The sequence below is a fragment of the Melospiza georgiana genome, chromosome 2 (genome assembly GCF_028018845.1).
Source record: "Melospiza georgiana isolate bMelGeo1 chromosome 2, bMelGeo1.pri, whole genome shotgun sequence".
Classification (NCBI taxonomy): Eukaryota; Metazoa; Chordata; class Aves; order Passeriformes; family Passerellidae; genus Melospiza; species Melospiza georgiana.
In genome coordinates, this window is record NC_080431.1 from 65,840,937 (window position 1) to 65,859,323 (window position 18,387).

General features: G+C 40.1%; 1 protein-coding gene across 1 annotated transcript in view; it reads left to right on the forward strand.

Annotated features, from left to right (window-relative positions):
* Window positions 1–18,387, forward strand: part of GUCY1A2 (guanylate cyclase 1 soluble subunit alpha 2) — a 136,448-nt gene that overhangs the window by 64,103 nt on the left and 53,958 nt on the right. The window contains exon 5 of the mRNA XM_058019172.1: window positions 11,692–12,177. Within this exon, the coding sequence (XP_057875155.1) occupies window positions 11,692–12,177 (486 nt within the window). The remainder of the gene's footprint in view (window positions 1–11,691; window positions 12,178–18,387) is intronic.

The following is an 18,387-nucleotide window of genomic DNA, read 5'->3' on the forward strand; positions in this document are numbered from 1 at the left end:
GAAGAGAGCATTTATGAGAGCCTGTGCTTGTAAATGAAGTACAGGAGTCAATGACAGACCATGTAAACCCAAATAAATGAAAATGCAGAACAGCTACTGAAGACACATGTATTATAGATGCTCAATAAAACTTAGTTCACAGTTTTAGCTGAAAAGGATGAAGATTTACAGGTCAAACCTGAAGAAAATAAGGTGAACTAATTTCCACAAAGAGAATGTTTTCTTTTTGGCTCTTCTCATAAGACCATTTTCATGGGAGACTTTAGGCAGGGCCCCCTCCTCAGCTGCGGGGGAGAGAAAGTTGTGGGTCAACATGAGGAGACAGGGAGAGATCACTCATCAATTACTGCCAGGGCCAGAACAGACTTGACTTGGGGAAATTAGTTTAATTTATTACTAATCAAATCAGAGTAGGATAATGATAAGTATAACCAAATCTTAAACCCTTCCCTGCTGCTTCTTCTTGGGCTTAACCACTCTTGAATTCCCTGCCTCTTCCCCTCCTGCTGACTCTTGCAAAGGGAGTAAATATCTGAAATGTGAAATTTTGAAAGGTGTCTAGATCTTAAAACTGACTTCTGAGGTACAGATTTTAGGCTTAAAGGCTTTAATTCTCAAAAGAATTGTTGGAGTCAAAATGCTGAACATGGGAAGGCTCATCAAATGCTCTGCTCTTTAGGGAATTCCCATCTCCAAATTAGCTGCAGGTCAGTATTTGCATTGGTTATGAATTGGTTAGGGTTGATCCTGTGGATGTGTGTACAGACAGCTTTTCATTAGCTCCACTGAGCCTGTCCTGGGTGAGCTGGCCATGTTCCAGCAGCAAGGTGGCTGTGTTAGCCTCATGCTGTGCCTGAGCAAATATTTCTGCTCCTTGTCGGGGTGCTTCAGCTGAGGCAGAGCACCGCTGGGGCAGCCCTGCCATTTCTGGGGCTGGCTGGCTGTTATCTGCCCAACACAGACAGTCCTGAGAAGCTGTGCAAAGCTCCCCTGGGGTGTCCAGGGGCAGGAGGAATCTGCAAGCTGAGTGGGGAGCTTCATGAGGCAGCAGTTCTCAGTATTTTTAGACAACAGATCACTTCTGTTGTCCTTCTTTGCTGTAAAGGCTGGGTCTCCCAATTCCACACTCACACTTGCCTCATCCCACCACACTCCCTCCAGGCTTTGGTGGCTCCCATGCAGCAATGGGGAGTAGCAACTTGCTTAAATGCATTCTTCAATTTATGCTAGAAAAGTCAAGGCAATAGAGAATGATTGTGCTTTGGTTTCAAAATATCACCTTCAACTTTTTTTTTTGTTTTGTTTTCTTTACTACCATATCAAGGAAAAGTCAGTTAGATGTAGTGAAGAAAATTTAAGCTAAACAGATATTTTAATGAGCAAGAAATGTGAATATTCATTACATCTGACTGTTCCTTCTCACACTATGTCCTATTTATAGTTAAATCAAAGGCATTTTAATGTTTTCATTTGCTTTTCATTTCTTGATGTGTTGTAAAATAAGTGCTTTGTGGAAAATGACACCCCTAACCTGAGGCTACTAAACCAGGCCAATGCATTCTTCCCAAATTCATTAATGCAGCGTGTAAGAGACTCCAAAAGGAGACTGTCTTTTACTGGTACCTCTCAAATATGCTGCTTACAGCAGGTTATGGATGAAAGGTCTCTTAATGATGGGTGGATTATGTTGAACACTCTAAAAGAAATTCAACCTTTTTAAGAAATACAGAGAAAGTATAATTTTAAAGGCCTGGTGCAGTTCTCACTAAAATCAGCTTGATATATTTACAGTGACTTCAGTGAGAGGTAGAATGGGTTTTTCTTATTATAACTAACTTAAGAATTATTGGACTGGGAAAAGAAGAAATTTCTTCTCCTCATGTTCTGAAAATTTATACTGCGCCAGGAGAGCAGAATTGATTAATCCCAATATCAAATTCTAATGATAAAGCCTTTTGTCAAAGCTGCAAAAGTACTTGATATATGGGGTAATAAAAATCAAAGCAAAGTAAAAATACCAACAGAGGACTCCAATTCTCATCAGCTTCCTTGGTGTGGTGCTGGCAGGAATTTCGAGCAGATTTATATACTTAAGATGAATTCGGGAAAGAGTCAGATTCTGAAAGTCCTGAAGTTGAAAAATTCTGCAGGCTAGCTAGTGCATGGGCTAAGAGATCTTTTAATCAGAGGAATTTTTAAATACCTAGGTTGGTGGTGAAATGTGATATCTCCTAATGGTTGCTATATATATCTGTTCTCACAGATCAAAGGGGAATGCTGCTTCTGCTGCTCCTTGCCTACTGTTTTCATGAATAAACATATGCACTTATTTAACCATTTCACTGCTTTTTGCGAAGAACCAATTTCCACAAAGAAACAAGTGAACCTGAATCTGAGAGAGAAAAGCACTTAGCAAGAAATATCACATAAGTAAGAGTACTTCCTGCTAGTAGGACATCTCAGGCAGCTGGGACAGATCTCGTCCAGAGGAGAAGCTCTTGACAGGAGGTGAAGAGTCCTAGGGGAAGGATTAGGTGAAAGACTGATTCATCCACCCGCACAAATCTTGGGCCAAAGACAGTAAGAACTAATTCAGCAAGTAACAACACTGTGGAAAATGGCAACATCCACACTCCCTTCAGTGTACTGACACATTCCTCCATAATTTTGCTTGGTTGACATTGATAGAAATAAATAAAAAATATCTGTCTTTAACAAGCTGACACATAGTATTTGTCAGTTATAAAGGTTTTCCCAGGCATGAGATAATTAGAGATTTGATTATTTAAATGTATGTAACTTTTTTTTAAACCAGGTGTTTAACAAAAATTAATTGGAAATTGATATCTTTCATAGAGAATATTAAATATGGAAAATTTCCCTTCTACTTTGATTGATCTGTTGTAATTAAACTGTGGTGGGATCATAAGTACAAAATGCATTTTGCTTTGGTTGAAATAGGAAATTAATGCAAGTGTGTGGCTTGGAGCATGTTATTGCTACCACCACTTTCACAGTTCACAGATCTTGAGCTTGTTGCCCACAGTGGCTGTGGATGCCCTGGCCCTGGAATTCCCCAAGGCCAGGCTGGAAGGGGCCCTGAATAAGATGGTCTAGAGGAAGATGTCCCTGCCTGTGGTGGCGGTGGGGGGTTGGAACTTGATGATCTTTACTGCCCCTTCCGGCCTAAGCTATTCTAGGATTCTGTAATTCTAAACAAATGAGTGTGTCTCTGAAAATTGTTTCCACTCCTCTGCTCCTGACCAAAGCAGACTTTTTAAACACTGATACTGCATATTTTTAGCTTTGAGTTGTTGGAGTAAGATGGGCAGCTGAATATCTGCACAGAGTATCCTGGCTTTTAATAGAGAGACATGTATTGTTGAAATGTAAAACTATAGCATGCTAATCAAGGTGTGTGCAACCTGAAAACAATCTTAGGGAATGAAATAGATTTTGCAGTAAAATGAAAACCACAAAATCATAGAATATCTTGAGTTGAAAGGGACCCATAAGGTTCCTCAAGTCCTACTCCCTGCTTCTCACAGGACTACCTAAAACTAAACCGTATGGCCAAGACCATTGTCCAGATGCTAACTGGTTGATAGGTGTTTCAGGTAAAATGTTTTCTGGATGCTCTCAGGGTACTCAGTGTGCCAGGAGCTGTGGGAGTCTGTAGGCTGGAGGGGCAGCACCTGGCAGCCAGGACGTGTCCCAGGCACCCAGACTGGGAATGTGAGGGCAGCCCAGCACCAGCACTGGGACCTCCCTGGGGTTGGGGATGGGGAAAGACTGATATTGGGCTGGAACTCGGGCCCTTGGATGGGCCCATGGCCAGGGAGGGCAGGGCAGGGCTTTGAGAGCATGGCTGAGGCAGGACTGACAGCCCAGGGGGCTGGTGTGGGGTGCATGGCCCTGGGCAGGGCCAGGGGTGTCCTGGAAGCTGGACAGGGACTGACAGGCCAATGGGGCCTTTGGGACTCACACAGGTTGTGTTTAAGTATATGAAGTTATTTGTTCATGGAAAAAACATTCAGTCTGTTCTCGGTGTGTTGATATTCAAAGGGATTTTGAAATTCTCTTGGGAACACTGGTGAATTTCTTCTTGTGGTGTTGCCCATGCCATATTCTGCCTGTCTGCCCTGTTGAGTTCACCCACTCCTCTGCTTGAGAGCATCTGTAAGGGAAGCTGATCAAGGAGCACATAGGGTTGAATTCTGACTCTTTGCTGTCTTGTGTAGATAGATGTTCCTTTGAAGAAATTATTTTCCCATTGTTTTTATTCCACAGGGCTAGATTTATCTTGCACTTATCCATGTAGCAGGAGTACCTTCTTAAAAGCAATTTCTGTGTCTTGAAGCAGGAAAAGATAAACTGTATATCGTCTTGACCTGTTTCAAGTGGAATCCACTGTTGCTTTTTGTTTCTCTAGTTGGTTTGGCAACTAATGTGTTAAGGATAGAGTCATCTCATTACCTCTTCTCCTTTCCCCATTTCACATGTCCTTGCAGGTGGCTCCATGCTTTTGATATGTCATGCATACCTATGCTTCTTGTGGAGCAGATCCTATCTAACCCTAACTTGTTTGCTTTTAATCTGCCACACTTGCTCTTCTCATACCAAGAAGTTATTTTAGAAGTCCAAGTTAACAACTGAAAGATATCAATGTTTCTTTCATTATCACTTTCTCTCTCTTTTACATTATAGAAAATGAATGTATTCCCACCAAAATTTTGGATTTCTTAAAGGTACAATATTTTGCTGCCAGTCTGGGTTTATGAGGTATCTATGACATACAGAAAATCTTACATTTGGTCCCTTTGCTCTGAAGGCTGTTGCATGTTATGAAACACTCCAGGGTTTGCTATAAATAGTGAGAAATTTTTTACAGTCACTTTGCTGCTGTGTGGAATAATATTCTTTTGACAATGCAGTGAGCTGGAAATACAAACTTGTAAGCAAATGCTGAGAGTTGCAATTTCACAAGAAGCCAAGCACATCCTGAGTTGTGCTGAGCAAACCTTATCTAGTTTATTCAATTGTATCAGGCATCGACTGAAAAGTTATTTTTCATTTCTGTGGAGATGATATGTATTTATCTTTTTAAATAAAACATGGGTGTAATGGAAGATGATATTTTGTTATTTTTGTCTACAGAAAAAATAGCAAATCAGGGTTTCATTAGAATAAGATTTTTTTCTTATTTTTATGAATCTTTCTCCACAGCTAGTTCTGCTTGCTGTGGCTCTGACTTACCCCACTCTACAAGCAGAGCAGGAGTATTGGAGAGGTTTTAATAGCTGTTTATTGTTCTGTCTTAAGGGTCAAAGTCATGCTTTGCCTATCTCGTGGTCAGCCAGCCACAGAGCAGCACTAATTTTACAGGCTTACCAAGCCTTCATTTAATTGAATTGAGTTTTGGAGCATTTAAAATAGAAATTTGTTAGAACAATTGAGAACTCATATTTCCCTTAAAGTGCTTGACATATTGGCATTTAGGTACCTTTCAGTGCACAGCAGTACATTCACTCCTATGAATTAAGTTTATTCTGATAGGACGTAGACTTGACCAGTACAGGCATGTATGTCCCAGCCTTGTGCTCCCTTCACAGCAGAGAAATGTAAGTATGTCTACACATGGGGCATGACACATTTGACCATGACTTAGATGTGTCACATAGATCATGCAACTTTTATTCCAGAAGCACCTGTTTCTGTTGTTGCCTGTAGAAAGAGTCATAAACTGACTGAAGCAATGAATTCCACACTGACACTACATTAATTATCCCAGAACTAACTTGTGTAGTTTTTGTTTGAATACAAAATGATACCCTACGATGTCTCTCCTTCCTGTTTCCACCTGAATTTCTGTTAAGTCACTGGTTCATTCCTCTGCTTTCCAGACAGATTGATCACCTTTGACAGGTCTCACAAATCAAATGCACAATCCAACTTCTCACCATAATCCAACTCCTCACCAATGATGTTTCTTTTCTCACTCTCCCTATGAATACAAGAACATCCCACATTAAACTATTTTTTTTCAATTTTAGCTTTTTAGTTTTTGTTCATTTCATAGACCGAGGTTGGAAGGAACCAGTGGAGGTCATCTGATTCAACTTGCTCAAGCAGAGCCACCTAGAGTCAGTTTCCCAGGACCACATCCATGTGGCTTTTGAGTATCTTCAAGGATGGAATCTGCACAATCTCTGCAGCCAACCTGTAGCACTGCTTGGTGTATAAAACAAGTGTTCTCTGCTGTTCAGAGGGAGCCTCCTTTGGCTAGTTTATGTCTATGGCCTCTGGTCCTGGGCACCACTGGAAAGATCTTGCTCTGTCATCCCTGATCCCTTCGAGTACTTATGTACATGGATAAGATCGTCCTGAGCCTTCTCATCTCCAGGTTAAACAGTCCCAGCTCTCTCAGCCTTTCTTCATAGGGAAGAATGTCCCAGGTTCCTATCATCTTTGTTGACCTTTTCTGGACACTGTCCAGCATGTCCATGTGTCTCCTGTACTGTGGATCCCAGAACTGGACACAGGACCCCAGGTGTGGCCTCACCAGTTCTGAGCAGAAGGGAAGGATCACTTCCCTCCACCAGCTACAGCATTCCTCCTTCCAGAGCCCAGAGTACTTCTAGTCTTTGATGGACCATGTTCAATTTGCTGTCCACCAGGGAAGCTTTTGCCACAGGATTTGTGTTTGACCTCTTTACATTGGCACAAAGTGTTTTTTTCATATGCCCACACTCAGATTTTTCATCTTTGGGGCAAATCATCAAATGTTTTCAAATTTTTTTTGTAGGTCATATTTTTTAGACCTTCCATTGCCTTCATTGCTTTTCACCAGATTCTCCAATTGATCCACCTTTTTGTTATACTTTAAAAGGGACAGATTTGCCCTTCTGGGGTGTGAAAATTGGTGGTCACAGTATAAAGATAACTTCTGGTGTTTTGCAAACTGTATTTTTTGTTTACGTAGTCCTGTATGGTGTTTTATTTCTACATGACAGCATGCCATGTTGGCTTACATTCATTTGTTCCACTCTGTGCACTCTGGGCCATCTTCTCAGGAACAGTTAGCCTGCCTGTACTTTTTGCATTTATTTCTATCTAAATATATTTATTGCCCTTATTTTGAATTCCAGCTTTAGCCCATTTTTCCTATTTAAGGCATTTTTTTTAATTCCAATGTGTCATACTTTCAGCCCTTCTAGATCTGTCATGGAAACATAGCAAGAAAGTCATTGCATTTCTTTCTGCAAGTGTACTGTTGTAACTGTACTGTTTTGTCCAGTGTTCACAAAATCCGCTAAGCCTCTAACTCCTCAGATGTTATGAAATACCTTGCTGTAAATGTTCCTGAGGCACTGCCATGTATCCTATAGGACATTCAGAGAAGTCCAGTTGTTTTAAAATTTAGGTTAGCAGCTGGACCTCCTTTCTGAAAGTCACCCTAAACTCTTTGTACCTGGAAATTATGATGGTGACGGTGTTCAGGTTCAAGCTGATTTTGCCCCAGTCTTTCCATCCTCTAAATAACTATGAGCCTGATAAAGAAGCAGCTTTGTTTTCTCTGACTGAACTTGTCCATTGTATAAAATCAAGCATGGATGTGCAACTGTGTATGAAAGTGTGGCCTAGCACTGTAAGTTTCTAACCTAATCCCAATTAATAAAACTAAAAAAAAAAGAAGACTGTAATCACAGTTTGGGAGGGTTTATGCACTGATCAAAATCAAAGGAGCAGCTCCATTGAAATTTGTGGATTGCAGAGGCTGCAGAAAAGGTCTGGCCAATTAGAAGGCAAGTCCTTTTCAATCCCCCAGTTATTTCTCAGGGATACCATCCTGTATTTCCTTAATCTTTTTTGAGGAGATGTGTACACCTTCTCTCAATCACTATTCCGAAACACACATCTTTGTATGGAGTAGTGTCATCCCTCAGTACAACCCATGAAACTTTTCCCTGTGCTTTTCCTTAAAGATTAGGCAGTGGAGTTGGCATTTGATTCATAAGCTTTTTGTTCCTGGGGTGGCTTGCATCCAGAGTATGCAGAGGTTGTGCATATTGGATATTGTGTACCTAATGAAGGAGCTGGTGGTGCGCTGCTCAGTGGGAGACTCTCCATGTTCCCAAAAAGCACCTTTAGAATCTGTCAGTATTTCTCAACTGGGTCTTTGGGGAGAGACACTGAAAGAGTTCCCTGGAATCAGGAACCATTTGCTCCCTTTCTTTCAGTGACAGGGTTTTTGTTTTTCATCCCAGAGCTACTTAGGCTGCGCTGTCATTTCACTGCAACATTAGACTGTAAAATATGATATATATAATTGCTCTTTTCAAAATGTTCTCTTGCACCACTGTAAATCAGTGGAATGTCCTCTGAAAATGGTAGAATTAGTCTCATTTTATTCAGTGAGAATATAATTAAAGAGACAGGAAGGCAATGAAATGTAGCAGTAATGAAATAAAACTGATGACAGAAATGTTTCTATCTTTCCCTGCTTACAAGGAAGATGGATGATGCCATCCTGCTTGCCTGTAGGCTTATCGTCCAGGTGTAAAGCTGTCCAGCTTTGGGGAGGTGCCCAGAAGTGTGACTTACTATGGCAAGCTTCAGGCAAACCTGATACCGTGTAACATCAGCTATGTTTTTAGATAAAAAAGAATAATATAAGAAGCATAGAAAAATCAAAGAAAATAGATGGAGGTCCTGCTGGATCACAGTTGCAGACTGAAGTCTGCTAGAAAATGTCCGTTTCATCTCTGAAACTTCTTTGGGAAGAAAAGGGCTCTGCAAAAGCTGATAAGAGTGATGCAGTCTTAACTCTTCTCTACTGTTGTTCTTTACAAGACCTTAGTGTTTTGCCCCAGGAAATCTGGAGCAGGTTTTTTTCTGCTGTCCTGTTCCCTGATTTGGCAACTTGAAGAGACTGGCAGGCCATTTTCTAAAACATTCATCAGTCATCAAGAGAGAGCAGGACGACAAAGTCACTAATGAAACATGAAAGAAGTGATAGGAAACATCAACGATTCCTGTTAAACAGAACACGTGATAATTTAGGGGATAAAGCTGAAATATCACGGAACCTTTGACAGTTTTAGGAAGCTAATCAGTTTTGTACTGAGAATATCTTTGCAGAAATTTCTCAGAATGCTCTGGAAACAACCTTGTGGAAGCAGAGGGCAGCTCACTTGGTTATTAGTAGTTAGGCATTTTACAGGATGGTGTGTCTTTTATTGCTTTTCACACATAAGTCTCCAAGTGTCTTACAGGGTGGTCAATAGCATTGTTCCTGCTGTGCTAAAAGGCCACATAAGAAGTCAGGATTGATAATCTGCCTGAGGTTACCCAGAAGCAGAGCAGAGGACTCCAGAGTGCCTATTTTGTACATTATTTACACAGTCAGTGTTTCCTGAGAAAAGTCCACCCGGGGAAAGTTGGCACAATATATTAACACAGACAGTGATCACATCAAAGAGTTTAACACCTCAAATTGACAGAGGCGAAGTGGGAGCACAGGGGGATGCATTGATTTTCTTCTAGTCTCACAGCAGGTTAACAGGAGAAACACACCTCCAAGCCAGGTGCCTTGCCTTGCTGACATGCAGCTCAAGCCCAGGCTAGGCTGGCTCAGCCAGGATCTGTGGTCACACTCTCTCTATCCTTCTGAGCTGAAAACACCCTGTTTTCACCTGGAGATGGAAGATTCATGTGAGGAAGTGATGGAAGAGGCAATATGAGATACTTTTATTTTGCACAAGAGTGAAAATCAACAAACAGAAAACTCTCCGGCACAGGGGAACAAAATAGGAAGAGAATTTAGAAATGCTGTACCATGTATTTCATATTTGGCAACTTGTACTTCGGAGTTAAAACAATTTTGCATGTGCCCTTTTGGAAGCAAGAGGCTGCATGCATGCAGAAAGCATCCTATTTCCCAGGGAGCCATGTTTCAAAAGTAGAAAAAGAGCACTTAGCCATGGAGCATTAAATCAGCTCATGCAGTTTGCTGACTGGCTTTCTCACTGAGATGAATGTCCTGGAGTGAAGCTGAAGAAGCAAGGCTTAGGAATGTAAATATTAGTAGGTGTGCAGGAAAATAAATTAGAAAATTTGACAATTTTAATGACTTGCATTTATTATTTTCACTTGCTGAGTTCCCTGGCTGACATCAGGAGCTGAATGTTAGGTTGCTAGCAGAGAAGGCAGAGGGCAATAGGGACAGGATAGGCTCAGTTCTCATGTTGCCATAGAGTTTACAATGACAGCATTATGTATAAAAATATTATGTAAACCTTATGTAAAAACAACTGATAGAAAGAGGTGCTTCCTTAAATCTCCCCCAGACATGGAAGTACCATGTAGGATTACCTGTCACCTCAGCAGGAGCTTTCAGACCACTGGACACTTAAATCACATCATTATTACAGACACCTCTGGATTCCCTGATGGAGGTTTTTCTATTTTGCTTGGTAGGATTATGGATGGAAGGAGGATTAAATGATAAGTGAATAATGTGACAGCAAGCAAATGGCTACATGATGAAAGAAATGGTCACTGGAGGAGGCCTTTTCATTTTAAGATATTATGTGGAATAGAAAACACAGATACAAGGCATTATGGTGCCTAACACTGCTTAAGTGCACAAGGTTTGTATGTTGTGCCTGTATTGATTGTGAGATCCTCAGGGTAAGGTCTGTGGGCATTTCTAGATCACCTTGCACATTATTGCCCTGGTCTTTGTGCAGTTCTGGAAGGGAAACATTAATGGAGTTGTTTTTCATTACAGAGGCTATGGCAAGCTGTGTTTACAAAGAGATGCAGTTTGTCTGATTTAATTTAGTTTTCAGTGTCCATTTCAGTCTGGCAGTTTTGTGCTTGACTGCCATCATGGAGCAAGAGGTGACAATCCACGGCCTCAGTGATATCCACCCTTGGACAGTGCTCAAAACATCTAGACATCTAACAGGCTAATGCAAAAGCTATCAACCAGTGTGATGAACCACCTGATGCTCCTTCCCTACTGTACCTTCTGCTATTCCACAAATACAAATTGGATGAAGCTCTGTTACCAAGAAATCTGTAGATTCTAACTGAGTCTGCATGTATGAGAAGGAAAACAGGAAACAGGAGGACTAGTATGATATTTCCATGCCATTTGTTATTTTACAGAGCTGTTTTTCACATCTATTTTTATTTGATTCCTCCATAAAATGGCCACAATTGACTTGTATTAGATATTTTGCTGAACAAGAACAGAAGGCACTTCATTTCACTAACCTGCTTTCAGACAGTTGCAATTTCTCTTCCCTTTTTTGCTTTTTCTAATTTATAGCTAAGTAACAGAGAAAGAACAACTCAGAAATTTGCTTGTAAGTCCAGGTACATCCAGGAGCATTATTTAGACAGCACTCTGAGAATACATATTATTGCTTTCTTATTTAATTGGGTACAAACAAAATCCAACATCTGATTTGGGAATACTTTTGTGTCAATTTAGTTTGTTTTCTGACTCAATTTAGTGAGCAGACTGAGAGTCTCATTACTTGAGTAGGTGAGTGCAAAAGGCTTCTGTATAAAAGGCTACAGTTAATTGTTTTAGCTGAAAAGACAGAGGAAGTAGAATGAGGATCCACATCTATAAGTTGATTTTCCCTCTTGTCTAAACTCTTTCTTTTTGTTTTACAGGTGATGGAAATTAAAGGACAAATGATTCATGTGCCAGAATCAAACTCTATATTGTTTCTGGGTTCCCCCTGTGTGGACAAGCTGGATGAGCTGATGGGCCGAGGCCTCCATCTCTCGGACATACCTATCCATGATGCTACTCGTGATGTCATACTGGTTGGGGAGCAAGCAAAGGCACAGGATGGCTTGAAAAAACGAATGGATAAGCTGAAGGCAACGCTAGAATGTACGCACCAAGCTCTGGAAGAGGAGAAAAAGAAGACAGTAGATCTCCTTATTTCTATTTTCCCCGAAGAGGTGGCTCAGCAGTTGTGGCAGGGGCAGCAGGTTCAGGCCAGGAAGTTCGATGATGTGACCATGCTCTTCTCGGACATTGTTGGCTTCACTGCCATCTGTGCCCAGTGCACGCCCATGCAGGTCATCAGCATGCTCAACGAGCTCTACACGCGCTTCGACCACCAGTGTGGATTCCTTGACATCTACAAGGTAACAGCTCAAGTCCTAACCTAGCAAAACATAACTGAAATGAAGGCAGAAAAAAATCCCAGTAGCTTTCTTCATAAATTGCAGACCTTCCTCAGAAAAATATGGAGGCAATATTTTTGTTTTATATGTAAAAAAACCCAGATCTGAAATATGACCATTGAAACTCAAATGCTTGAATATGAAATGGTCATCGTGATACTCCCATGGGAATACTGGTCTCATATTCCCATTTTCTTGTAGAAATACACATCTCCTATATTATAGCCTGGTTTCCTTTAAATGACACATCAGCCACAGCGTTCTAACAATGAAGAAGTGCACAGTGATGAATCCTAAGCCAGGCTTCAGCTCCTCAGAGGCATTCACCTTTGACTTGAATGGTTCAGGGCTTAGGCATTTATCTTTCCCTTGAAAGAAATAAATTTTCCATGAGGAGCAGAGCATTCACTAAAAAACATTATTATAAGGAGTTTCAACTTCCACTGAAAAACAGGAAGAGGACAGCAGATGTCTATGCATAGTAAACGTAATGAATGGGACATGGTGCAGGTGTGCCATGCTCTAAAGGAAATGTCACACATGCTGGTCCCATTAGAGAACTCTTAGAGAACTCATCTCCACTTCTCTTAAATGGATTTGGTGTCCAGTATGTATTTGAGTGAAAAAAAGGCGGAGGTAGAATTTAATAAATGCACTGAAGATATTAGCAGTGTAATTATCTTGTGAAACCTACAGACTGTTTTGTATATGGAATGCCTTTAATATTGTGATAGAAGAAATAGAGCAAGTCTCTTTTTATATGTTAATGCACAAGAGAAAGGAGATGTGGTTGTAAAATTATATATTGACTTTATTACATGCCTGAGGTTTGCAAACTAACAGTTTTCAAACTATTTAATATAGTATTTGTTGATAGGCTGTAGAGAAAAAGGTCTCAAAAATGTCCTGCTCCTTTCATTTCTAGCCTTTAATGCACTTTAAAAGGAATTGAAAAATAATTACTACCCATCCAAATAATAATCATGGCTGAAAAGCTACAGCATGTACCACAGATAAAACTGAAAATGGTATAGCTAAAGGTTGGTAGGGCAGTTTACCAAAGTAAACAAGTACACTGTAAAGAAGTTTTGGGCTCCTGGTTTAGGGGTTTGTTTTCCTAATGCTCAGAAGCCAAAGGCCATCTTGGGACATGAATGCAGTGGAAGGTACCAGCCCTAATTTGAAAACTGTTGTGGTGGTGCTGTTTGAAAAGATGGTGAGTGTGATCTCAATTTTTGTTAATCTAATGTTGCTGCACTGGATTATGACCCAGCTTCAGGAAGAGGACTTGAGGAAATTCTAACCCAGAGCCAGGAGGATACCTGGTGACCCTGCTTCACATGCTGTGTGTTCACTCACTGTGTTCCCAGGTGATTCATTTCAGCTGTTTTGAAGCATTCAGAATATCCTTTGTTGAAAATTACGGCTGTATGGGAATAGGATATAAAGTATGCAAAACTCTATGATCTGACTGCAGAGAAGGTTGGTTGAGTCCTCTGAGAACACTAAGAAGGAATATTTATGCATAGGAATAATCACCACCACAACAATTATGATTTTATAAGTTATTGTCAGGTAGTCAATTTTAGATACTTAATCACCACTACTTGTACCCAGGCCACCTCAAAGATATATTTGTGTAACTAGGCTACAGAAATTTATCATGTGACCTAAATACATACATTTTTAAATTTGCTTGTTTTTAAGCAGCATGGCAAGAATGATTTGCAAAGATTATTTGGTGGACACATCTGAAAACCAAATGCACCATTTTGTAAACAGAAAATTAAGTAAAATACGATAAATAAATTCCATGCTGTAAATTATTTACCCAGCTTTACTGTTACAGAATTTTGTGTTCAGAATCTCACTGCTTCTAATCCTGCAATGAACGTAGTATTTTCATTTGTCTCATGCTGTTCATCCAGGGATGTTTATAGAGAAATATGGCACAGAAAGAACAAAGATCCTCACATTTAACTAATCAGACATAGAGGGCAAGCATAATAAGCTCTTGGATACAGACTGAAAATGCTTGGAGAGAGCTGAAGGGTGATGAGTTAGACTTTGAAATTTCTTGGAAATCAAAGTAAGTAGCTATAACTGATGAGGTAGGGAAAGCTTATCCAATGGATGGAGGCACAGGTGAGAATGACACAGACAGATGATGGGCTCAGGAGATGAATTTCACAGCAGTATTTTGAATGGATAGCAATGATGACAGATTGCATTTGTCCAGGCTGAGGGAGAGCATTGCCGTAATTGAGAGGCACAGTGCTATGAGCCTGGGTGACAGTTTTAGCAATCTAGAAGAATCTGTGTTTTAGAGAGTGAAACTTGGGAAAGAATCTGCTGATATATAGCCTTGGTGAAAAGATTAGGAGGGACATGCTCATGATAATCACAGAAGAACAAGGAGGTGAAAGAGCTGAGACCTGGTGATGCATTTGGAAACTGGGACTGCTGACTATCAGAGCTAGTTTATTTGACTTGAGGTTGAGGAGTGGGAGAAAAAGTCAAGCAGGGAGTGCAGTCCAGGTCAGTGTAGCTGCAGATGCTTGGCAAGCTGGTATTTGTGGACATGCAAGTAAAAGCATGGACTCCAGGAGCAGAAGTCATGGGAGAGATTTCTCAGTACATTTTGAAAGCTGTGGCTTTGGGTAAAATATGTACTTGTTGGCCTCTTTTGACCTGTTTTGCTCTGCCTCTGAGTTCCTGTTGTTTATCAGCCAAGGACTGGGAAATGGTGCTTCAGTTAAGCCATCTCTTTATCAAACAAGCTATTTAGATATGCTGCAGCCATGTCTTCTGGCATTTAGACTTAACCCTGCAGTCTGAAATCTTCCCTGCTTAAGATTCCCACAGCTTCTGTTTCTCTTTCATGTAATATGTATTTGACATTGGCTCATTTACAATATTTGTTTCTTGTTCAGTCCTTCTGCCTTTGTAGGCTTACTTTCTCAGCTCTTTCCCCCTCAGTTTCCCTTCTGAAGCATTTCCCTCTTGCACCCTTTAACTGTCTAAACGCAGCATTTATTTAAAGGCAGCATTTATTGTGCATGTTTTTTTGGCTGCATAGCTGGGTAGTGTCAAGCCAAACAGAGCAGAACCAGGCCTGATCCTGTAGGTTTTAGTTTCTTTGTCCTTTCTCTAAACAGAGCAGAATTTGTCCTTGAAGACATAATAGATTTTCTCTGATGCTATACTTCACATTCTCTGAAGTCCTAAGTCCCGCTTTCCTTGTCTAAGCAGAGAGTCCTAAATGTTTTTTGAAAATGAACTGTGGTCAGCTGCCAGAATTTCTTTGCTATACATCTTCATTGTAAATATTTTAATTGAAAGTTTATTGATTATTTATATGAGACAGTATGATTACATACATTCATTTTACAGTCAGAATCTGCCACTTCACTTTGTGGATTCCTGCTTTCTTTTTGGTTTCATTATTTGGCTGAACTGGCACTCTCTCTGAGCGGTACCACATGCAGCTTCCATGGGTTTTTATTCCTGGCAACGTGATACACTTAGTATGTTACATCTTTATTTTCTGATTTTATATGCCTAACACTGTATACAGCCTTAATGTTTGCTCATTGTAAAGACCCAAGACTAAAAAATGATGGGAAATCTGAACTTACCTGCAATCATTCAAGACTGATACTCACCAGTTTTGAAAAATGTTTATATGTAAAAATGTTTGTATTTAAAATGTAATTTTAAACTCCCATTTTCTAAGAATATAACTTTGCATTTCTGTACTGGTAGTTAGAGTTGCAGAAATCTGTACTCATTTTACAGAAAATACCAGTACATTCTCAGTGCCATGACCATCCTCTGTTGAGAACTAATACATCTTGTACTCAAATACAAGTAGTTGTACATGTACTCAAATAAATGTTCTCAACCTTACTATCAGTGCTATAATGACTAAAGAATAAGCAGTAAGCAGAGTCATGAGTTTCAGATTATTCTGAAGTTTTCCAGGCTTTATGTTTCATAAGTTAAAAAACATAGTCTCCAAGTTTTCATGTAAAATCTATGGCTACTATTGTTGCTATCTTTCCATCCAGCTTTAACCTTTTAAGTTCTGTGTAAAAACATGGCCATTTGAAGAAGTTTTAAAATTCTAAACTTCAGCTTAGGCATTTGGAAAATGCAGGAAATGCAATTAAGTTATACAAAATGATAGTGGTACTCTTACATGAGCAATACAGACTACATAAAATATTACAAGATACCTTTTTATAAAAATGGAATGGTGCAGTTCTGAGGATTACCAGTGAACCGGGTGTTGCTTCTTCCTGATAGCCTAAAGTCAGTGAGTTTTGAATGTGTAATAGATGAAAATGGGCAATAGAAAAAAATTTGCATAGCCCAGAAGCTCACTCTCTCTGCAGTCCACCCAGCCTGGTAGAGCTGCCTTCAGCACCCTGCTCTGTTTTGGTCCCACCATGAAGGGTTCCTGAACCTTCTTTCTCCTGTCTCTGAGCTGGCAATGACACTTTCTCCTCCTTGAAGTCTTTGCCTGTACCTGGACTTGCTGGCACACTGGCATGTCTCACTCCAGTATGAAGTTAGAGCAAAGCCAGGGCAGCTCTCTCTTTGGGGAACTCAGAAGTGTTCTTGGGTTAAGGGGAAGAAAAACCCTAAGGGAAAAAAAAAAGAAACACAAAATGTTCCACGGATTTTCTCTGCAGATCTGGTGTAACACCACTCAAGAACTCAAGAATATTTTAAGACTTCCCATTCCTTTAAGCATATATTTTTCTCCAGCCTTGTGGACGATTTACACTTTCTGTCTTCAGGGAGATCTGCAAATGAAGCAAATAGACACTCAGGCTCCAGAAGAGTTATTCTTTGCTTTATAAACACACAGCCCTGCACAAGGCACTAAAACATCTGTGCATGTTCTTCTGCAATACATCACCCAAGAATCCTCTAAAGAGCCTGGGACTTCTGTTTCTGTATACAACTACTTCTCTACTTCTTCACTAATACCATACTTGTATATAGTTCCTTCTCTTTTTTTTCGTTTTCTGGTCTTTCTCCTTTTACTTTTCTCTCATCTGGAATGCACACTTTTGTTTGTAACTGCCCTGGTCCATTTCTCTCAAGTTGCATAGGAGCCTTAGAGTCTGTGTCCAGCTTACAGGTCCTGTGAGCACTTTCCAAGTCCTCAGTTTGTATGTGAAGCCTGGCTATAAACTTTAACTTGAATAGGACCGAGAAGGGTGTCCTGCCTGCTCCAAATGAGGAGCCAGCCCACATACTGCGGCCAGACAGGAGGCATGGCCAAGGGCATTCCTTCTTGCAGCACACAGATGCTATGTCCTTTGTTTTATTCTCTCCAGTTTTTCCACCTTCTAAATTTTGGTACCTCTGAGGGACTGGAGAAAATTAATTTCACTTTCCATCTGCTTTGGCCCTTTTCATTTTTCAGCACTCTGGCTGGACTATCGTGTACCAAGATGCAACATTTTCATTCATGCAAATAGCTTTCATAACTGTTCCTTAATTTATTAAATTATTTAAAATAACATGGAGGATACTTAAGTAAGTTTATAGAAACTGGATGACATAGGAATTTCAGGACACATAAATTAAAGCCTGCATAACCTTGAGGAGAGTGTTCTGGTTCACTAGGAGTTTAAATACTGGAGATACCTGGGGCAAGTTAAGACCACATTTACACTGAGAGAAGGACAATCACATTAAACTGAAATGTGTCTTGGGTCGTACATGATTATTTTAATATTTTCTTGTTTTGTTAAGTAGTTCTGCACTTTGATATTGCAGTAGGCAGAATGCCAGCCAGGAAGTTTTCTGTTCATCAGAGATAATTGGTCTGATTTTTGCAGTTTCATATTTTCCTACAGAAGAGAGAAATCATGTATACACTATGAATTTTGTATTCCATGGCTGTTGTGTGCAAACCTGGATGCTGGTGTCATGTAGACCGCAAGTCTTCTGGCATGACTCTTTTAACTACTGAAAAAAACCCCTCTTTTAAGATACTAGGTAGTAATTCTACATGGCAAATACTGTTTGCCTTTTTTCTTCTGTAAAGGAAGTAGCACTCTGAATTACACTGTAGATGAAAGAGTTTCTCCATATATTGCATACTGAAAGATCTGTGCTTAAGACTGCTAAGTAGGTGCTTTAGAAAGAGTT